Source organism: Branchiostoma belcheri, unplaced genomic scaffold, assembly GCF_001625305.1.
Source record: "Branchiostoma belcheri isolate BF01 breed outbred unplaced genomic scaffold, Haploidv18h27 scaffold18, whole genome shotgun sequence".
NCBI lineage: Eukaryota > Metazoa > Chordata > Leptocardii > Amphioxiformes > Branchiostomatidae > Branchiostoma > Branchiostoma belcheri.
In genome coordinates this window covers 930625-954162 of record NW_017803268.1, presented here as the reverse complement: position 1 = coordinate 954162, position 23538 = coordinate 930625, and the positions used below count along the sequence as shown (strand labels likewise).

Here is a 23538-nt window from a genome sequence, read left to right as displayed (position 1 = left end):
CCCCACGAAGCTCAGTAACGAACTTAACCTTGGTCCCGACAATAGTAAGCACCACACCAAGAATTATAATCAACATTTTACAAATACTTGAGTTATCTTGCTAACAAGCCACAAACACAAAAGGTGCACTAACGTGACGCACGGACCCCCCACGAAGCCAAAACTTGTACTTGACTTCGGCCTTAACAGCGGTAATCTGCCTGCCAAAAATCATGGACGTCGAATCATGCCTTCCAGAGTTATATCGCAAAATCCGCAGTTCCCCACACTCCGGCGAGACAATTTCATAGTCCTTCTGACGAAGACAATTACTTGCTGTCGCCTTACCCTACAATTAGAACAGACATATGCGCACTTATAACAAAGGACGAATTGTCCAAACTTCAGCCAAGAACTGGTTTTCGGCGGCTAGGACTGGGGGAAGGTCCCGGGTGTGTGACAGAGGACCAGGGAAATGTGTCACGTGACCAGGAATGTAGTTCTGATTGGTCAGAAGTGATGCGGTGGACAAGGCCGTTTGAGAAGGGTGAAAAGTCGACATGTGGGTAAAATCTTTTATCTTCGTGGGAATAAAACACATCTCGAGGTCATTTATAATCATCTCTGGCCCAGAAAGCCAGTACTAACATTGTAGTAAGATGGTTGTTCTTCTTTCTGACAAATGCAACAATACAAATTGCCGAATAAAGAGACTCTTTTTACACAACCAAGTCTTTTATTCAGTCGACGTTTCGGTGACTATCTGTCACCTTCCTCAGGGCAGTTCTGACTGGTTCACATTGCATTGCAGCACAGGTGTTTATGCTATAGACATGATGCATTCCCAAATGTATAATATGTACACGTCTACACATACATGCGTGGTTACAGGGAACTGTATCTACAATGCGGTCCCAAACGTACAGGAGTTGGATATATACAAAACTGTGGTCAGTTATTAAACAAAAGCAGTTACAGAGAACAAAGAACAGATTCCACAATGCGGTTCCAAACGTACAAGAGAGTAAAATGTACATGATGGTCATTTAACACAATAATTTGGGAATGCGTCTATAGCAGCAACACCTGTGCTGCAATGCGATGTGAGCAAGTCAGAATTGCCCTGAGGAAAGTGACAGACGGAATAAAATACTTGGTGACTTGGTCACTCAGTGACTTAACAAGCTGATGAAACTATTCACGAAATGCAAATCACCATCCATCAATCATGCTATGAAGAAAGAATTCATTATGTAATCACGATCTTAATTCTGATTGGTACGAAGGGGCTTATTCAAATAAGAAGGGGTTCCTTGAGATCAGGTGATAACTCGATTGAGAAGAGCTCTTGACAAGTGGTCCAACAGGTTTCCCTAACTAAAATTAGGGGGAGGGGCTCAAAATTTCTCTGTTGACACACATGCACATGCTGATAAAATACCTTTGATATCAGTTATTGTAAATGACATTCTTACTGATTTGCGGCCATTCCTTACATGAAGAACAAACCGATCGAATGCTGTTTTTAACCTCAGAAATAAACTGACACATACTAAACTTTTTGTGGTCTAAAAATAAGCGTTACCTATATTGTAGATAACATTTGACCATTGCCGTCAATAAATTGAAAGATGAAAAAAATGTTTGCACGATCCAAATTGTATATAGGGTCGTATTTGAATGAGATTTGATAAAGGCCAATTGCCCCCACGGCTGAAACGAGCTCTTAACATGTGGTCCAGCAGGTTTTAAAGAAAATAGGTCATCTTGTTCTTGGGGGGCGGGGCTCAAAAACTCCGTGTCTAGACACAAATCCTCATAGAAAAACCTTTAAAATCAAATCTTCAGAACACGAAAGACCATCTGGTTTACGCAAACACCAACACTGTAAACTGTATCTCCTTGGTTATGCATTGACCCCCTCATGACCTCGATAAAATGAGGCCTGCAAGCTTCACATGAATAAAAAAAGGGTACCAACAAAAATGATTGAAACCCATCGAATTCTGTTTGTTTCTAGATCCAAGATGTTTACAATGCAACAAGGCAACAAACCACCATTGTGAATCTAAGCCACGTTTGCTATAGACTTTTATGGATCACCATACTCATATTACCTTGATTGAAATATATCATAAATCTTACAAAATGTATAGTCAACACTAGCAGTCTGGTTAGACAACTTCAAACTTGCTTCTAATAAAAAGGGGGGGCCCGCATGCCCTTTTCCGTAGAGCGTAATCGGCCGTTTTAATTCTACGTAGAGCGTTGTAGCCACTTGGAATTTATCGTAAAGCGTAATCGAGAGCTCTCAAAATTTAGCGTAGAGCGTTGTGGGACCCCCCTCCCCCCTCCATGCAGGTCCCCATGAAAAACAACAGGAAAGTAACATACCGATGTGTTGCACACGAATGACGACCTGGCAACAAATAAAATCGCCCAAAAATTGGGTTAATATCAGGAGAATGTATCAGGTGTTCACGAATTGTAGTTCTGATTGGTCAGAAGTGATAAGGCCATAAGGTCAGAGGTCACTCAGCAGGTACTCTGCCTGGGACATTTTACTGTCAAGTAAAATTATTCCGCTCCAGTTGTCAGATATATAATACGTTCCACATGATTTCACTTTTTGGCGACGCCTCAGGGGCGATTGTTTAGTACTGCGATTGAGTTGAAAATATTCTAAAAATTCCACGAATGCATTCCCTAGGGAACTAAATTTTGTCAACAAGATAACTCAAGAACGGCTGGATGGATTGATTTCATACTTGGTGGGTCCGTAGGATGTGACTACATCTAGAAATGATAAGATTTTTGGGCCCCCTAGTGGCTTCCCTTCGTACTGCAGCGGAACTTCTGGTCTTGATATCTCGCGATCTTTACATGCTAGGGTCATGAATTTTGGATGGTAGGTAGGTCTTGTCCGTGGAAAGAAGTCACGCGAGTTAAGGCCCCTTAGCAGCTTGTTTTGGAACTGCAGGACAGTTTGTTTAAAAAATTCAGGGGAGGATAGCTATAAAAACGGTCGACGGCTCGTCATGATTTTTTGGTATGTGTTGTTAAAATAAAAAAATAATGAACGACTTAAGAAAATGAACATAGTAAAAAAGCTGGTTGGAAAAACAACTATTAAGCCAGACTGCATGCAAAATCTTAGAAAACTGATGATATTGTATGACTTCAACATATCGACATTATGTACAGTGTACTGTTGTTACTACAAAGCACGTAGTAAACGCAGGTTACCCCATCAAGGACGTAATGCGAATGTCTGACACGTATTGTTACATAAAGATACCTTATGTAACAAATTAACTCTTCAAAAAGGCTTACAAAATTTAACAAAATACCAGCGAAGGCTTATTTACAAACTTATAACTGGTGAAGACCACTTCATTTATCAACCAATAATTTAATTACAAACTCATAATGGGTATATACCACTAAAATATCATATTTGTAGATACCTGATGTAAATAAAGAGAATGATTGTTGATGTAAAGTAATCTTTTGCTCTGGTACTTCATAGAACCGATATTATACGCGTAGGTGGGATTTTAATTATGGTTTCACGACATTAGTCTGCTGTTTCTCTTACTATGCATTCTATTGGCATGATTGTATAACATTTTACATGTATATATGTGATCCCTCCTCAGTATTGCCACATGCTGGCGGTACGAACGGACCGATAGTGAGGTTTTCTGACTGAAAACGTTTGCTGTCAAAATGGGAGCATACTGAGGTATTTCTATCTGATTTTATCTATACACAAATACTAGTACGCAAGCACGCACACATATGTACACAAGTCGTGCACACATACAAACGCGAACACGCACACACACACATGCACCCGCAAACATACATGACGCGCACACACACTGACAATTAATTCTTTTGTTGTTCATGTTGTTTGTACGTGACTGTACAAAAAGAAAACAAAACACAGAAAAGTTTTTAATAATAATCATGGGCACTATTTTTCTATATTCTTGATATAAATTGGTAATTTTTCGTTCATACATACAGCCCGGCCGGGTCCCGGTTTGGAAATGTGACCTTATCATAAAAGGATGCAGTTCAGTAAGCTTGAGTCACATTTGAAACGGGGCCTGCTCGGCATGTTCTCGGTGTAGAGGCCGGCCGGCGTCATGAAGCCGAGCGTGTGCCGGCTGTCAAGGTCACAATTAAATGTTCTTTTACGGCGCTGAGGCGGCTTCTATTTCAAATTCACAACTTTTGATCCCTTTGACGGCCGGGTAATGTTAGGGACCCGTCCGGTGCCCGGTCAGTCTACCGTCTTGACTCGTTCGGAGTGCAGTAGGGTGCCAACCGGCTCTAGCAGTTCGGCCGGGCAGCTTTTGGGTCTCTGTCGGGGCCAAGGAGTGATCCTGGCGGGTCCCTGGCTGGTACACCCCTGGCTGATATATGCTGGGTTCGAGGTTACGGCTTCGTCCCGGCGTGCTATTCCCACCGGGGCTCGGGGTGATTTTAAGTTTGAGTTAAAATCAATTCGGCGACCGCGCGGGGCCAAAAATAGGCCGGCAGCCGTCGGGAAGCCCGCCGGTCTCCATCCAGGTCTCGTTCGGTAGTGCCAAAAAACCAGGCCGAACACGCGCCGAGCGGGCCCCTTTCTTTAAACCTACGCTTTAACTGCGCTTTCATAATGTTCCAACGCAGAAATGTCGTCTCCTAAGAAAAAGCCACTCATGGAAGAAACGTCCCTGAAAGGGGAGGGTGTAGAGGAAGACGTGGGCACTGAGAAAGAGCCATGGTCAAAAGAAAAGGAGGATGAAAAGGAAGACGAAGGTACGAAGGAAAAACCAAAGTCGAAAGAAAAGTCACCGAACGGGAAGGATGCCTACGTCAGCTCCTCAGCTCCCCGGGCCGAACCCAACATCTACACCGCAGCTCCAAAGCCCCCAAAAGGGAAAGAAGAGGTGGAAACCCACAAGAAAGATCCGAAAGTCAAGCACAAGGATGCCAAGCCTACCAACAATGCGTATGAACATACGTTCGCCAAGACACCCAAAAAGGAGGCATGTTCTGGTTTGTACGGGAACAGAAAGCGTGCCGCTGCTCGTAACTACACACCCCTCGAGCCGCGCTACCTCCACATGGGGGATCACGTCGTGGCGTGTTCGGGGCACAAGGAAGACTCCAGCTCAGATGCCAACGACATCTGGGAATGGATGTTCCGTGATTTTGGTAGGCAAGTTACTGTTGAGGAGACCAGGGTCACGTTCGAAAATAGGGGTTCCTCAGTTATACTGCAATGGACCTTTCTGTGTTTGTCGTTTTTCTTGTTTGATGCAGTAAAGAACAGTTACAGGTTCGTGCATTATCCACGTTCTAGTACTGTATGAGTACTATTTACAAACGAGCACTATATATAGTGGACCGATGCATAGCTTTTATATGTGCAATGCAAACCCATGCCATACCTTTTTATGAAAGGTTCATACATTACATGAAGGGTGAAAATAACGAATCGACTTGCACCCCAATCGACTTCTCCTTTGTAAAAATGTGTACAACTGCTCGTAATTTCTAGGCCCAGATCATGATCCGTTTGGCGCAAGTCAAGGGCATCTGGGATCCGTGGAAGGCCAACTTCAGCGGCTACCTTCCTGCTAACGAGAGGCTGATAGAAGAGTGGCAGAAAGACGAGGAGTTCTGCCGCCAGTATCTACAGGGTAAGTATAGTATTTTTCACCAATACTCTGCCGCCTCCACAGTTCACGGGACTGCAGGTTCTCCTGTCCTACATGCTGTCCATGCCGTCACAGACTGCCATCACTGGGGTAAGTTTACCTTCATACTCCAGTTATGCTGGTCATTTTTTAAATCCCAAATCAATCTAAGTGAAGTTAATCGATGAAGATGGGTAATCAGCTAGCAAGATACCAAATTAACAGTTAATCAAGCCACAGGACAGATTTTTGATACTGTTAGATAATTTTCAAGACGTAGTAGCTACTACCAGTCGCCAGTAACAAATGCGTCGAGTCTTTTAATATAGCCCTACACGTCTCGATACTCAATGCCTATGACCACTAGTTCATATCTTCTTTGGCCTTTAATAACGTTAATAAATATACCTTGTTTTTGGCTATTTCAAACGTTTCAAGTATGAAATGATGAAAATGTGCTAAGAAATAGTAGTAAATGTACCAAACATTTCCTCATATCATGTGTCCAGAATATTTTTGCTTTGCTGCCCTGAAATCGCATATCTTTCTAATGACGTTAATGTTATTTCCCAGGTTGAGGCCATGAAGGAGGTGTACCCTGAGGTCCACCAGAAGTTCAACACACAGATCAAGGAACTCTCCAAGCAGATCCAGACTCGTAACGACAAGCTGAAGACGGAAGGGAAGGCCGCCTACACCTACCTGGACCCTGAGAACGTCGCTATGAGCATCGACATCTAGACCCGGCAATGTTACAAGGACCAGAGTTTTCCTCAAATCTAAAATTGAACTACCAGATGTTATATTTATTGTAATATCAGATTTATAGTGTATCGCGGTCATGATTTTTGAACTACTAATGCTGCCGCCAGTCAAATGAATAGTATTCTATTTGTCCACGACTAATAAGCAAATACAGATATTTATATAGCAATAAGCAGAAAGAACAAAATATAATACTAGGCACTCGTGAAATACTATGACGACCGATGGGAGACTCAGCTGACAATATTTGGCCCATTTTCATGTAGAAATATTTAATACTCTACAGTAGCTACTTGTATGGTCGTACTTTGTCCATGTGCAGTTTCAAACTGATGTTACATATATTAAGTGCAGCAGAAATACCATGGTCTTGTATATCGATTTAATGCACGTTTTCAAGTTGCAACATGGCTTTGAAAGAATAAAGAATTGCATATGAACATTAACACTCTTTCTTGTTGCGAACTTCCATTACTTTAGGTCTATAGGAATCTTTATTACTTTAGGTCTATGGGAGTCTTAAGTCACGAGTGTGGCAACGATGGTCTTAATATGGTCTGAGGGTATTATATTTCAAAGGTAGCGATGGGTAACAAATGCAATAGCTAAGGTATGGGGGACTTTTCAAAACTTTAATGTCGTTGATCCTATATGACAATTCAGGCTTAGCATCTACATGTAGTCTACGGGTGCATAGTGACTTATATTTTCCACACCATTTAAATACTCAAATATTGGGATTTTCTTTTTGCAAAACCAGTATTCTCTCACCGTCCTTACGTACATACGTTTCGATGTCTATCAGACACCTTCCTCAGTTTCCGACTAGTTTTCTGCTTCTGTTTGTAGTCGATGTAGGTGTCACTTTTGTGCTGATTACAATCTCAAATATAGCTGATTTTGTATCTGTTTGTAAACTCACCCATGTTTGGGATTGTGTCCTCGCCAAACAAAGCTTACTGATGCCTCTTTAATCGCCATGGAAATACAACAAAAAAAACGACCAACCAATTTTATTTCCACACCAGTTTATTGATTCCAAGGCAAAGAGTACAACAAAAATGTTGAAGTTTTGTAAATGTAAGAAAAAGAAGCTATTCTACTCCAAGATGGCAAGCTGTTATGTGCCAAACATTTAGCAATCATAATTGCAGTTCGATTTAGTATTATTGACCAATATCATAATACATCACCAGGCAATATCATTGCGTGCTATATATCTTGAATACTTTAAATATTTCAACATGCATATCACAATGTCTATGAAGATCCCATCGCTAAGTTTTGTTTCGGTTTTCTACCTTCATTAAAACACCACTTTTTTGTTGATAACATAATAACGTAAGCTATATTTCTCGTTCTTATTCTCTCTCGCTGTACTATCTGTTGGTCAGCTGGGAGGAACCCTTTAGATATCGATGCTCATAGCGACGTTCTCAGGGTCCAGGTAGGTGTAGGCGGCCTTCCCTTCCGTCTTCAGGCCTTCGTTACGAGTCTGGATCTCCTTGGAGAGTTCCTTGAGCTGCGTGTTGAACTTCTTATGGACCTCGGGGTACAACTCCTTCATGGCCTCAACCTTTACATGACACAAAAATTGATTTTTATTTTTTATTTAGCAACATAGAACCCTAGGACAGAACATAGTAATGGTTAACTCTAGCAGATTGCTAATCTTAGCTCTACCACCGACAAAGAAGAGAGAGTACATACAATGGCAAATTATAACAACAAAACAGCATCAAGTAACAAAAAAGCAAATAACAAAACAGTAAATGGACAATTTTCACAAAAAAATGATTGTCTGTAAACATAAAGCAGCCTAGATTACATTAATATTAATGTACGACGTAAAAGTTGCATTCAACGCCAAGGCATGTGAAAGATCAAACGAAAAGAGCATTGGACACTTATCACTTATATCTGCAACAAATCGTAGTGTCCTCATGAAATGTGTTAACAAATTGTTAAATTCTTTCAATCGTTATATCCCTAATATGGACATTAGCATTTTGCATGTGGCTAGACTAGGAAAGCGAATTTTGCGGTGATTTGTTGATAAATATTTTATATGCAATGAACCTTATTATCAAATATCTTATTAATTTACAATCTTACCCCAGTGATAGCAGTCTGTGACGGCATGGACAGCATGTAGGACAGGAGAACCTGAAGAGCCGTGAAATGTGGAGGCGGCAGGGCCTCGAGAACAGCGGACTGCAGCATGTCGTTCGGTCCGTCAGGCATCGCCATCGACAGTTGGGCCGGCCTTGGGGAACAGTTGAAAACACCGAGTGTAAATGACAGTCTGTTGTAGTGTAGTCATCTTTTTGAGGTATCCATCCTTAGAATTCATATTTACCCGAACGTTGCAAAGAATAATTGCGGTCAATAAATATTTGTTTTGCCTGAGGAATCTAGCCCTAGATCGTTTAGAATTTAGCTTCCTTGATTGTGTCATGGCTTGAATATGATAGCCTGGTGTCTAGTCCATCGTGGTAGAGACAGGTTCTCTTCGGGACTGGAGGAGCTCTTCGCCGCCCGACTCAGCTAGGTTCCCCGGTAGATTTTGCAAGACGGGAGCTCAATTAGCTCCACCTCGATCAACACTTGGCCTACAAAACTCTATTAGCAAAGCTCCTACAGGCGTAACACTCCTACCGGAGTGGCCTGTTCAGCTGGACGGGGGAAAACTATTCGAGCCCCGAGGACAGCCTGCCTCAACCACGATAGACTGGTACCAGGCTACGAAAATGACAGGTAACGTTCTCACCTGTTGGGCACGAAGGAGTAGTAGTCATACTGCGGGAAGTTGATGGCGGAGTGCTGCGCGCTCACGTTGAAGATGATGTTGGTCAGGCAGTCGATCAGCAGCTTCTTGTCGGAAATCTCGCGAGGAAATCCGCGAAGCTGACCGGGACCTGCAGTCATCTTGCAGAATTCCTGCAGGGCTACATAAAAATGGGATTTTCTTACACACAAGTAGTACTTTGTACTGTCACCTTGTTAACGTTTCGATGGCTACCAGATACCTTCATCAGAGCTTCTGACTGGAGTACTGCTTCTAATCGCAGCCAAAGTAGGTGGAGCTTTTGCGGCGAGAATACAATCCCAAACGTGATCTAGTTTGTATCCCCCCTCGTCCCGATTCATCAATGGGGTTGACTTTTGACCATGTCTGATTGAACAGAAAGTACTTGGCATCTAGAATGTTACACGGTGACTTTTTTCGAGACATTCGTCTTATATTAGTCAATTTCATCCAATGTAGGCCAAAGGAAAAGGGAAAAAATGTCAATTATGTTCAGATTGTTGAAGTGTTTAATGTCGAACCTTTGTCAGCTTGCACAGCTTGATCGTCGGCGTAGGCATGGTTGACCATCCCAGTCACGTAACTCTTGTAGATGTTCCACAGTTTGAAGCCGTCATCCCGGTAGAAGTAGTCTTTCAGTCCGTCAGTCCCGGCCTCATCAAAACCACGGCGTTTCAGCTCTTCTGGGAAACTTGTTGAAACAAATGAGATATAGCTTTAAACTTCGTAACAATAGGACAAAATGTACAATGTCACAAGTGACATTTCGTTTGTGTGTGTTTTATTCTGTGTAATCTGGACCCTTCAAGACTAGCCATCAGGCTAAAGGGTGTAACTCAATGAATACAATGTCAAAAAGCAGCATAGTATATGTGTCGAGCTTCTTCTGAGTGACTAGCCTGGGTACCATCCTATTTGTATGCTGGGGCTCCCATACCCCCCCCCCAAGAAATCTTTCTTAGGGTGGGGGGAACGGGAGCCCCGGCATACAAACAGGATGGTACCCAGGCCACTAAGTGACAGTTTCAAGGGCTGTACATAGGAATTCAGTGTAAACGATTTCAAAACTCACGCCATGTCCATGAAGTTGTACTTGCGCCACTCCTTGAGGAACATGACGAGCCCTCCCACGGTGGAAGTTGCGAACATCGGGTCGGTGATGGGGAAGATGCGGGAGACGAGCGAGTGGCGCGCCAGGTAGTTGATGCCGATGGTGTCCTTGAAGTGCGGCAGCAGCAGGCGGTGGACGGGGTGGTCCGGGGGCAGGTGGGTGTACATGGCGACCACCAGCGGCTCCATACCGAGATGAGTGTAGCCCAGATGGTACAGGAACTGGTGTACGTTGTTGTCAGCCGACTGAACGTGCATCTTGGCGAACATGTACTTGTTGGGATGGGTCTTCGCACTTTCAGGAGAGTACACTTCGTTGTTACCTACAACAATAATGAAGGACACATGCACACAAACGTTACTCATGCTTTTGGCATGTGTCACTATTAAATTATGTAAAATGGGACTTTTTGCTACTTTTGACCCAAAATGTACATTTTTGGCCCCTCTGCACTAAGACGAAACCCAAATGACCTGAAATTTGGTATAGGGGAGCCTTTGACACAGGCACACAGAAAGTTATTCACATATTTGGTATGCACTACCTAAACCCGTGGAAAACGGGACTTTTTGGCTATTTTCAAACAGAAAATGTACATTTTGGGCCTCTCATAGTGGGTCTGTGGAACCCCCGGGGATCACAGCGGGTAATTAGCTGCCGGGTCTCTGGTCCCTGTCACAGCGTGGTTTCAGTCTGTCGCCACGCGCTCAGGGCACCAACTGTCCAACAATGTGATATGGGACATGAAGGCTTTTGAGACGATTCGTACAGTACAGAAATGAAAGTTGCAATGTGGAAAAGCTAAAGGAGTAAAGAAGCATGTTTCTTTCATATGCCTTACCCTTGTCCCTGGTCAACTGGATGCCCAGCATGTTCAGACGAGACTTTGATCCATCCAGCTCCTCCTTGTACATCAGTACAATCGGCGCGTAGATGAACTTCCCCGGAACAGCAGGAACACCGAGCATGGGTGCGTAGTCCACGATGAACAGCCTGTTCTCGGCCATGAGTTCCAGCGTGGTCTTGCCCTGTCCTTTCAGACCGAGCATTTCGGCTGGGATCTGACTCTGGTCCTTGCACACGGTCACCAGCATGGGGTTGATGCCTGATGTCGAATGAAATAAAATAATTATTATGATTTACTATCATGAAAGTTCATCTGTGTTGGTGGTTACATGTTTAGAATTAAACCTTTTGCTCCAACACAAAGAATGTCTCCCACCTAGAGCTTTCACATTTGACCCAGTGCTGGCGTCACACCTCAAAGAAGCGACAAGCCTTACTGGGCCAGTCTACTGAGGATCTAGGAAGACCAGAGTGACTGATCTAAATAAGCTCTAGGTGAGAGAAATTCTTTTTGTTGGATCAAAACATCTAACTCTAAATAATCATGATTTACTTGGACAATGAGCATATTGCATACGAATCATAGACAACAATAGTTTGTTACCTAAATGTACCAATGTTATTTTGATTGGGACACAATTTCAAGTTTTTGGCATGCGTAGGTTGCTTACGGTCTACGCAAACTGTTAGTATAAGTATACTGATATTTCTTTTCCATGTAATATTATTTTGTACTAAATCAGATCCTTATATAACAACTACGAAATATGCTCCTACCCATCGATGGATAAAACAATGACGCATTTTTCTACATAACAACAATACAAAATGTTGAGTAATCAACTATGTGAACAAAGAAGGCATAGCTATGTCTCTTCTTTTTTCTGATAGTAACATTAACAGTACAATGTTGCAAACGAACCCTGGAGATACTGGCGGCAGAACTCCTCGTCTTTCTGCCACTCTTCTATCAGCCTCTCGTTAGCAGGCAGGTAGCCGCTGAAGTTGGCCTTCCACGGATCCCAGATGCCCTTGGCTTGCGCCAGGCGGACCATGATCTGGCCCTGCAATGAATGCAATGGAATTGATGTCTGGCATTATATACATTTTAATTTCATGTTCACGATGATGTCTAAAATGTGGTGCGGATGTGGTCCCCTAGCAGCTTGCCTGGAACTGCAAGGGAGTTTCCGGCGAAATAATGTACACTTGCCTGTGAGCTGATGAACTCCATGAGGCGCTGCATGAGCCGCCCGGCTTTAAGCGGAGTGAACATCTCTCCAGTCGGCATGGGAACACAGGCGGCCGGGTATTCCTCCAGCGGGACGTCGGGATGGGTCCGCAGACGGGTCATGTAGCTCAGCTCGTACTTCTGGCCTGTGGAGTGTTGAGAAAAAAAGACGTTTGCAAACTGTCCCCGTTCCTAACTTCCTTTCAAAGTCAAATGTACCTTTTAATTTAGAGGAGTTTAGGGCCACACAGTTCTGCAAGCAAGGGCTAGCCTGCTGGTAGTGTTGTGTTTCCCATACTCTTTCTCATAGATACTAAGTGCTAAGAGAAAACAGAAAACAGAATGTACGTCAAATTTCATATGACCCGGCTGGGGTTAGAACTCAGGACCTCGATCCAGGTTACAAAGAATACCTGGGCCAACAAATGACATGATGAGGTTGGTAAACTCCTTTTTGATGGCGTCCAGTTCGCTCTGGGCGACGGGAGCCAGGAACGGGAGGGCGATTGACCGGATGAGTTTGTCGCCCTCGTCCTCCTGGTCCTTCGGCTTGTCGTGCATCTTGAGTAACAGCCGGACGTTCAGCGTCCCTCCTCCCTGCACGTCCAGAGTCATCCTCTTCTCCTGACCTGACGTCAGCTCGTCCAGGTTGACGTTAGCTGTCCCCATGATGTCGTCCTGTCCGACCGTGTCTCGGTCCCTGTAGTGTAGACAGTGGAGGTGGAGTGTCAGACAGATTGATTCTTCTTCATGACCAGAATATGGGAATATATATGGGAAAGTCCTTATAAAGGTATCCGGTGAAAATTCAAGGCGAAAACAAAAATTTTCAAAGTCCATTTTATGGCCATTTTTTACTGTATCGAAGTCCTATTTCATAGCGTACTGATATCTGTGAGGCAAAATGCGATGTCGTTGAAGGAAGTCACTTGCTTTTATTGCATCATATTTGGACAGGAGTATCGTAGGCTGGTTCTAGCTATAGGTATTTATGGGTGGTATAAAAAGAAACTCTATTCTGAGACACTTTTTGAAGAGAGGGGGCTATATCAAATGCTTCAAGTATGCAATGATGAAGAAAATGTGATAATATATCAGTAAATGTAAATCATTATCATTAGTCGATCACAAGTCTAGTCCACGGCAGACAGTCTGCAGCCAGCCCAGCAATAGTGTCAAGGCTCAGGTCATGCCAGTATCACACAGATCTCCTCATCCGCAATATTTTTTTTTCGTTTCGTCACACTGAAATTGCATTTGATGCATATAACAAATACATTTCTTTGATACGATGCGGTTTATGACTTACATGACAGTGAAGACGACACTTCGGGAACGTGGCGTCACAGACATGGCGAAACGCTCGTCCCAAACAGGATTCTGGGTACCATTGCAGACCCTGGTCGTGAATGGCTTCCCACCATTCAGTGCGAGTACAACATATGGGTCAGCATCAACTTGTAGAAAATAAAAAAAAGTATATTAGAACGGAGTAAAAACTTTTTGACAATCAGGAAAAAGGAAGGAAAAGTCAAGTGAATATTACGAAACCCATCATTTTTATAAAAAAAACTGACAATGAAAACATACATTGCCATGGCGACGGTGGTTGATGTTAGGGTTATTGTGTGCATGGCACTGCCATCATTTTATGATTTTGAGGTAGCCTCGTTGTGGTCTACTATGATATGTGGACATTCCATATACCCCTCGATAATATGTTTGTGCAATTCCTAGAATTCTTGCAAACTGCACACAATACTGTGCCATAGGCTCCTCCTGAAGGGTCGCCAAAAACCGTTCTGTTTAAGACCAGGTTAATGGTTATGCTCACACAAGATATGAGAACGCATTAATTGCCCAATAGAACATATTTTTTCTACAAAACAATATATCTAGGTACTTACACCAGCCGTCAGTGCGTGCCAGATCAGCGGCGCTCCCAACAACGACCTCTAGCGTCCCGACCTCGGAGTGGAAGAGCTGCTGCAGCCCGGTGATGCACGCCATGTAGGCCGCCTTCTGGTTGTCTTGGATACGGGACACCGCAAACGACACGCTGACGTCAAAGGTACACTCGAACTTCACTTCAGTCTCCTTCTCACCAACTACGAAAAAACCCCAAAACGTCCTGTTATGTTTTATGATATTCTTGCATATGAAGAAAATCACAAAGCATGTTATTCAAAACATGAGCTAAATTGTCAGTGACTTGGAGCTACCCTGGTAACAGCCATGTGACTGATGCCATGGTAACAGTCACATGACGTACCTGCAGTCATGGTGATGGTGGTGTAGACGTTGCTCATGGCAACCGGTGGAGGAGGAGTCATGGACAGCAAGCTGTAGATCTGCATATATCACAACATATCACAGAACCGTTGGTTCGACCTACAATACTCATTGAAAATACAACCTCTACTACTGAATGAAATACTGAAATTACGTCCGGACGTCTTCGTCTAAACGTTTTGATTAGTTCTTTTAGCTCATTAGAAGAGTGTTGGTTGTCACTTAAAATGTCCGAAAGAAATCTTTGTATTGTACCAAGTAGTAGTAGTGTAGAGTTTGTATTTTCTATGAACATCGCAAGTCCATTAGTATGTGATACGCACTAGTCTATAGCTAACTATATACTATCAAATAATATTCAGCGATGACAATGTTGTCATTGTCTTTAATCCGGAAACAAGCGCTACTCTGACGATTGTATGAGCTTATTGCAAAGTATCGCTAAAAGATTGACCCTGTTTGTTTTGCCCGCTATTTACTTTGCTATGAAGAGGAGCAAGGGGCCAGTTCTGGCCTAAGCATTTAGGCAGCAGGTAGTACTTTGCTATGTAAAGAAGTTGAATATAAACGTCTGAGCATGTCCCACCTCCACATGGTTGACATCGTCCCTCCACTCCAGACGCTCCTTGATGTGCGATCCGGTTTTGGACGTGACGAAGCTCCGCACACAGCCAACACAGTCCTTACCGGGGCCCTCGATCTGCATGCTCTCATAGATCTTCCAGTACTCCAGGCAGGCCTTAACATACAAAAAAATCAAATGAGAAAAGATAGTTGCCTAAGTTGGGATCAATCGCTAGTAGTTCTGCTTCTACTTAACCACTTCAGCCTGCTATATTCTCTGACTCCAGTAATCAATGTACACAAGCCCTTCCTTTGGGGGTCAGCTTTTTACCTGCAAATCCTTCAACCACAGTGGTCACTGCTGTTGTTGCGGAAACTACATTCGGCATCATGTCTTTCAATCTTATGAGCTTTACTAAGTCTCGGCAGTTGTTCGGAAACACCTTTTCCTACATGTTGATATCAACATGCACACCGTGATATATAACAATCCCTATATATATATATATATATATATATATATATATATATATATATATATATATATATATATATATATATATATATATATATATATATATATATATATATATATATATATATATATATATATATATATATATATATATATATATATATATATATATATATATATATATATATATATATATATATATATATATATATATATATATATATATATATATATATATATATATATATATATATATATATATATATATATATATATATATATATATATATATATATATATATGTATATATACCATAAGCCTTTTTACCAGTTATCATGCCAATGAAAATTACAAAACCAGTCCCTAGGCAGGCACTGGAAACATATTTTCTGACGAAAGTAGAAACTGTTAATCTCCAAGCAGATTTTGTGGGGCAAGGGGAGTGGTTACAGGAGGGCGGCCAATATAGACTTCCATTGCCCGAAAGAATTTACTTGGCGAGTAGAAAACTGTACCTTTCCGAACGGCCTGAAGGCGCTCCAAACCTCCTTGACAGGAGCGTGGACCGTGCCCCGGGCTACGGTCGAGTACGCACCCCTGGGGAACACCGGAGGGCCCGAGGGCGGTGCACATTGGTCCCCATGGTCTTCTTCATCTTCTTCATCCTCGAACATTCGCTGTGCGGAATACATAGTATATCAAAATTACAATTAGATAAGAGATGCCAGGAAGTGTTAAAGCAGGACACTTTCACATTCATGTACCTGATGTCATACAGTCTGTACTCTTCATCAGGGCAGCTATGTGACATAGGCTATGGTTGGTTAACTGTGCACTATAGGTTTACTGCTAACAATTGTGACATACACAAACACTCACCCATTCATTCCCTTCTTCACTCCCTCCCACCCTCCTTCACTCACACACTCACTCACTCACTATTGTTACAACATCTTCATGATTGCCCTCATGAATATGCCAGACGGTCATCGAAACGTTGGTTCCTACCTTTTTTTTTTATTTATTCCAACATGTAATCACCAGACGTGGTGACGACACACTCAACTTATATTAATGCCGCCACCAACACAGGGGACAAATACATTACAGGACAATACTCATATACACCTGAGCTAAGTGAGGAAAGCCGTGTAAAGGACACAAGATCGGTGGCATGTCAGGACTCGAACCCGGGACTCTTAGTTCCGAGTCGCGCAATCTGCCTCTACGCCACACGACCCCACGACCTCCACGTTGGTTCCTACCTTGAGGTTCGTGACTCGGTTACTGATGGCAGGAATGAGCCACTTGTCAAACCCCTCCGCAGGCTCGTCCTTCGCCGGTAAGACGATACATTCGTACGCCACTCTGGTCCTGTTCGCGCCAACGGCGAACAGTTGCATCTGGGAGGTTAATAAATTTTCTGTCAGTAGATATCACGGAAACTATCGTTCACTATCTGCCATTGCTTAAGGACTTGCAGTGATGTTCTATGCTTACTAGTCGATGAGACAATGAATAAAACACTACATTAACGCTTTAAAAATGGGCCTATACTTATCATCTCTTGATGACGCAGAGCGGAGGAGAATGCGATCCTAAACATGATTGATGTTGTAACAGGAAAGATTTAAACTGATACACACGACTTACTAAAGTAAAAGTGCAGAAGCCCCAAAAAGGCCACAGGACGAACTACATTTGATCTTTCAAACAAGACTGATTGTGGCCCAAGATGAGAGTATAGGTGATGAAATTCAGTAAGTTATGTACTACCCGACGAAATTACATCATACTAATCCTCTTCACATGTACAGTTCCCATACATTCACGACTCCACCCCCGCCCACCCAACACTATTCACAGGTCTGTGAACTTGAAGATAATGAAAACCAAATGCAAACTTCAAGCAGGTTGCTTTATAGTGCTGCTTTTTTTCATATATCACAACAACATACATACAATGCAGTGAACCATCCCTCACACAATAATTCAAATCATAACAAATCACTGATCATGATAATAATCATAACAATATTTTGTATCGTAACAAATCGTTGATAATGAAAATAATCATAATGATTCAAATCATAACAAATCATCGATCAGGACAATAAAGTGCTTCTTAAGCCCAGACATAAGTCAAGATTTACCTTCTCCCTGTAGAACTTCGTGACCAGCATGGCGCCGGTGTACTCCAACACTAGCAGGTAATCGCTGGAGTCGTACCAGACCAGGCGGACATCCAGAGTGCGCTCTCCCTCATGGCACGTCGAGTCCCGGGGAAACATAATCTGCCTGCTGACTCCGTTAACCTGCGCGTCTGAGAATAAACACGATGCAGACATGTTTAAAGTTCAGTGTTTAGAGTTAAAACACAAAAAGTTCTCTCACCTAGAGCTTTCGATCAGTCACTCTGGTCTTCCTCAGTGGACTGACCCAGTGAAGCTTGCCACTGGCTTCTTTGAAGTGTGACGTCAACACTGGGTCAAAGGTATCTGGTAGACGATGTCGGTCCCCGTCGCGGTACAATGAAGGGTGATGGGCCCTGATGTATATGGCCTCCTAGATCCTTCACCACTCTCAAAAAAGTCTTGTACATATCGTCTACCGTATACCAGATACCTTTGACCCAGTGTTTAAACTCTAAATATGTAACTACCAACACAGATGAACTTTCATGATAATGTTTAAGCTCTTTAATGAAAGTTCATCTGACAGATCTGTGCATGCCTTAAAATTAAAACTGTTGTTCCAACACAAGAGAGAAATGTTCTCACCCAGAGCTTTCAAACAGACGCAATTATATAGTCGAGAACAGGAAACAAGCTGAATAAATAGAGTCATAAATAAACATAAAAAAATAACCACTTTATCAGTTTGTTTAGAAATCATAACGGACGTAGTATTGTAAGTACCAGATAATTTTGTATTCTTATTTACGGGAATATCAGATTCTAAAGAAAGAGTTTCTTGTGACTCACATTTTGCGTTGGGAATCCAGGTGACGTCATTGAAGTTACCCATAATGCACCACAACTTCTCGCGAGAAATGTCCACTTCCTGGTCGACCTGATACTTCCGGCCGAGCTTCTCCGCGACCACGAAGTTCAGGACGTCTCTAAGAGTGGCTCCAAGAAGGTGCACCTAGACAAGACGCAAGCAATTATACACAAGGCTATCATCTACATTTTTACAATTCATCCCAATGGATTGTAATAGTAAATTCAGCAAATAAGCACATGGTGTTATGTGACATCCCCACCTTTAATAAGAAAATATATTTAAAATGTAGATTAGCCTTTTGGAACTGTAGTTAAAATGTACGAGATGCCATACCCTGTACCTTGTGAAATTATTGTGTAATGTATACAAATACATGTACATAGTAACCACATGCTGTCACACCTTATACATGTAGTAATAATTTTTGAAAAGCATTGCTTGAAATTGTATACGTTCAAGTCTACAAAATGGCGGCCCACTCGTCTTAGTGGGTAGTAACAAGGTAAACGTTCCGGAACCGCAATGTATTGTGGGATACGCCTGCTGCCTCCTCTGCGCCACAGTCAAGTGATTGCAAACACTACTAACCTTGTGATATGCGATGTCGTCTCGGCGTTCCTCGTCATTCTTGATGGCCGAGACGAAGCGAGCTGAGACCGTCACGCTTGCGTTAGTGGTCCCCGTAACCTGAGTGAAAGTCACGGTACCGTTAGGCAACTAATAAAGGGCTAATTCCCCGTTCCGAGGTGTATATTGTGAGATATTCCCTGGTCAGGTGCGACAACCACCGAATAAACCACCGAGTGAGCGTAGCGGCCTGATAACCGATGGGAAATGGAGGCTTCTCATTGGTCGACGTCGCCCGGCTATATGATAATGTAGGTTAATGTCACAGGTAGACTCCTAACGTTCAACTAAATCAACGTTAATCTTCAATGTAGCGATAAGCTGACAGTACTAGTGCGCGAGTTAAGATGTGTGACATGTTCTTGAGAAGTAATATGTGTATATTTGTTATATATTGTAGTGTTATTTTTCTGTGAAACAAAAAGATTGAATAATCAGACTAAATAAAATCCGTGTCAGTCTAACATGGTAGTGTCATCATGGAGGCTTCATTAAAAGACCCACTCAATAACGTTAATCATCACTCATGACTACAATCTAACTTTCTATCAGAGACATAGAAGCACCTTGATGGTCATCTCGTAGCTCTTGTACAGGGTGTTCGGCTCCGCCTCCTGGACCCTCCATGTGCGAGTGGAATCGTCCTTCTCCACCAGCTTCATCTCCCGCTGCCCCTCGGCCAGGTCCGTCGGGTCGTAGTAGAAAGAAACTACCGTGCCCACCTCCCCATTACCTGCGGAAAAAGTATGTAGTATGTAGTATGTAATTGTAGTTACCATGTTGTAGTTAAGCTCGTTTATTTAGCCTTTAATGTGTAGTTTGGGTTTAGTAGTGTTTATGTGTATTACGACTCCAGGAAGACTAGTATGTATACTAGATACTCTCAGTCTGTACAAACTAATGGAGATCGAATACGAATAAACAAACTAAAACAAATATCAAGCCCCTGGCACACATTTATCACACTGATAGTACTCGTACATGGGCCAAAACAGATATCGGTGCCACCTGAGGTGGCAAATTTTCATTATAATTTTTTAAAAGTAGGGTGTCTTTGGAATACATTTTGATATGATAGCCGTTACAGATTAATATCTTTGAAATTGCATAGCAACAAAGGCGTTTTGCTACTCTGTCCAAAGACCACATGGCCGAGGGCTACCTCAAAAGCAATTCCCAAGGGAATGCATAAGTGGAATTTTCTAATTTCTTTCAGATCGATCGTAATATACTGTAAAAATGCATCTGCCTCTGAGGCGTCGCCAAAAAATACTAAGCACTTGCCTTTCAACACCTTGACTCCCTCATGTCCTTCCATATAGAGCTGAAGCTGCACGAAGTCCTGGAACCCTGACCAGTAGTCTTCGGCAGAAATCGGCATCTCCTCCGTATGTTCAAGGAACACTTCCGCTCCCTCCGCGAGGAATCCTGTACGCAAACAATGAGAAATCGCACGACATTGAATTACTAGTACTAAAAACCTTAATCTAGAAGGTTTGTTGTAGTCTTTGTGGGTCCTTTTTGTGCTGTGTTTTGGCGCGGGACGGACGACCTGTCACGTGACTGCCATGTCCCAGATAGACGTGCCCTGGGGCCTGAATGTCGTGCAAAAATGACTTTGACTTTAATATATGTTCGTTCACTTTCTACTCTGTAACCTTTCAACATAGTGTGTGGTTTCTGTACAGTCTTATGCAGTCTTATAAGCCGCAATGCTGGGCGACAATGTTGCAAGATTCATTTTTTTTTATATTGAAACCCATGAGGTCATGTCATCAGGCATAAAACATGCAGCCTATGAGGTCTTGTCTTCTCATCAAGCATAAATCATACAGCCTATGAGGTCTTGTCTTCTCATCAGACATAAATCATGCAGTTTATGAGGTCTTGTCTTCTCATCAGGCATAAATCATGCAGCCTATGAGGTCTTGTCTTCTCATCAGGCATAAATCATGCAGCCTATGAGATCTTGTCTTCTCATCAGACATAAATCATGCAGTTTATGAGGTCTTGTCTTCTCATCAGGCATAAATCATGCAACCTATGAGGTCTTGTCTTCTCATCAGGCATAAACCATGCAGCCTATAAGGTCTTGTCTTCTCATCAGGCATAGAGGACGCAGCCTGTGAGGTCTTGTCTTCTCATCAGGCATAAATCATGCAGCCTATGAGGTCTTGTCTTCTGATCAGGCATAAAACATGCCGGGTATGAGGTCTTGTCTTCTCATCAGTCATAAATCATGCAGCCTATGAGGTCCTGTCTTCTCATCAGGCATAAACACACAGCCTATGAGGTCCTGTCTTCTCATCAGGCATAAATCATGCAGCCTATGAGGTCTTATCTTCTCATCAGGCATAAACCACTCAGCCTATGAGATCTTGTCTTCTCATCAGGCATAAAACACGCAGCCTGTGAGGTCTTGTCTTCTCATCAGGCACTGAGGACGCAGCCTATGTCTTCTCATCAGGCATAAATCATGCAGCCTATGAGATCTTGTCTTCTCATCAGGCATAAAACACGCAGCCTGTGAGGTCTTGTCTTCTCATCAGGCATAAAACACGCAGCCTATGAGATCTTTGCTTGTCATTAGGCATAAAACATGCAGGCTATGAGACCTTCCTTGACCATCCTACGGTCTCTCACAGCGCCATAGCGATATTAGCCAGAACTGCAACATGTACCGTTGGTGCGGTCACAGAGTTAGGCAAAACTTTAGGGACACCGTTGGGGCGGTCACAGAGTTAGGCAGATCTTAAGCGAGGCCGGGGCTAGGCCGGTTCGTACTCGGCCAGCTAGCGCCAATCTACCGGCCATGGTGTATAAACGCGTGTACTGTAAACGCGTGTACTGTAAACGCGTGTACTGTAAACGCGTGTACTGTAAACGCGTGTGCACTGTAAACGCGTGTGCACTGTAAACGCGTGTACTGTAAACGCGTGTACTGTAAACGCGTGTACTGTAAACGCGTGTACTGTAAACGCGTGTACTGTAAACGCGTGTACTGTAAACGCGTGTACTGTAAACGCGTGTACTGTAAACTGTAAACGCGTGTACATGCGGTGCGGCGTATCTGAGACCGTTGGACTGTCGTCGCGGCCTTGCAGCCTAGGAGAGGGGGAATCTCAGTGTTTTATTAGTCCAGTAGCTACCGGGCGATGTTTGTGGCTTTAACCGTGATAAAGCAGAGGAGGGGACCCTAGAAGTGCCAGTCAGTACCAGGGCCAGACCCGGGGGCTAGGCCGGTTGGTACTCGGCCTGCAAGCGTCAATCTGACCGGCCAACGGGTCGGTACGGATCGGCGTATTCTCGGGCCTGCCTTGCCGTGCCGGTTGGATTCTAGCGGGCTGGATGAACCGCTCTAGCCCCACGATATTCTGCAGGGTTGAGGAAAGTAGCCATCTTTTAAGCTATGATTGTAAAATGACCTAAAAATGTACCGCTGAACGCCGAAGTTTACGCGGAGCAACACCGGCTCCCTCCTAACAACCGCCCGGCAACTTTTGCGACCAAGCCCGCCAAAATCACCCCAAAACTACGCCTCCTCCTCCTACAAAAACAGTTATGAAAAGTTTGTGTCATGACAATTGTTATTTGTGATAGAAATTAGGCGATTTTGTCTCAGATTGTGTTGTAATTCGGCGATACGAGCTGTTGTAGTAGCGCTGAGATTGTCGACAAAGCCACTACTGTAAACGCTTGTACTGTAAACGCGTGTACTGTAAACGCGCGTTGGAGTTATTGAACTTCGCGGCCTAACCTTATCGATCCACAACTCGAACTTCAACATCGTTCTTACGATGGATTTTGCGGCCTAACGTTATCGTCCCACTACTCGAAATTCAACTTCGTTCTAACCATAGATTTTAAGGATCGAAATGTAAACGCGGGTACTGTAAACGCGTGTACTGTAAACGCGTGTACTGTAAACGCGTGCACTGTAAACGCGTGTGCACTGTAAACGCGTGTGCACTGTAAACGCGTGTGCACTGTAAACGCGTGTACTGTAAACGCGTGTAACTGTAAACGCGTGTACTGTAAACGCGTGTACTGTAAACGCGTGTACACTGTAAACGCGTGTGCACTGTAAACGCGTGTGCACTGTAAAACGCGTGTGCACTGTAGGGGGCTAGGCCCGGG

General features: G+C 43.2%; 1 protein-coding gene across 2 annotated transcripts in view; it reads right to left on the bottom strand.

Annotated features, from left to right (window-relative positions):
- Positions 1 to 23538, bottom strand: part of LOC109467418 — a 57425-nt gene that overhangs the window by 17555 nt on the left and 16332 nt on the right. Inside the window, exons 9-25 of one of the 2 annotated variants that reach the window (XM_019765382.1) lie at positions 20686 to 20829; positions 19968 to 20134; positions 19363 to 19461; positions 18753 to 18915; positions 17922 to 18091; positions 17034 to 17171; positions 16284 to 16445; positions 14710 to 14788; positions 14345 to 14545; positions 13747 to 13894; positions 12851 to 13137; positions 12420 to 12583; positions 12129 to 12270; positions 11202 to 11465; positions 10322 to 10682; positions 9771 to 9940; positions 9211 to 9388 (exon numbers count right to left, since the gene is read on the bottom strand). In XM_019765382.1, coding sequence (XP_019620941.1) covers positions 9211 to 9388; positions 9771 to 9940; positions 10322 to 10682; positions 11202 to 11465; positions 12129 to 12270; positions 12420 to 12583; positions 12851 to 13137; positions 13747 to 13894; positions 14345 to 14545; positions 14710 to 14788; positions 16284 to 16445; positions 17034 to 17171; positions 17922 to 18091; positions 18753 to 18915; positions 19363 to 19461; positions 19968 to 20134; positions 20686 to 20829 — 3037 coding nt within the window. Of the gene's footprint in view, positions 1 to 2373; positions 2488 to 9210; positions 9389 to 9770; positions 9941 to 10321; positions 10683 to 11201; positions 11466 to 12128; positions 12271 to 12419; positions 12584 to 12850; positions 13138 to 13746; positions 13895 to 14344; positions 14546 to 14709; positions 14789 to 16283; positions 16446 to 17033; positions 17172 to 17921; positions 18092 to 18752; positions 18916 to 19362; positions 19462 to 19967; positions 20135 to 20685; positions 20830 to 23538 lie in introns of those variants that run through there. The other variant, XM_019765381.1, reaches the window with a different exon arrangement.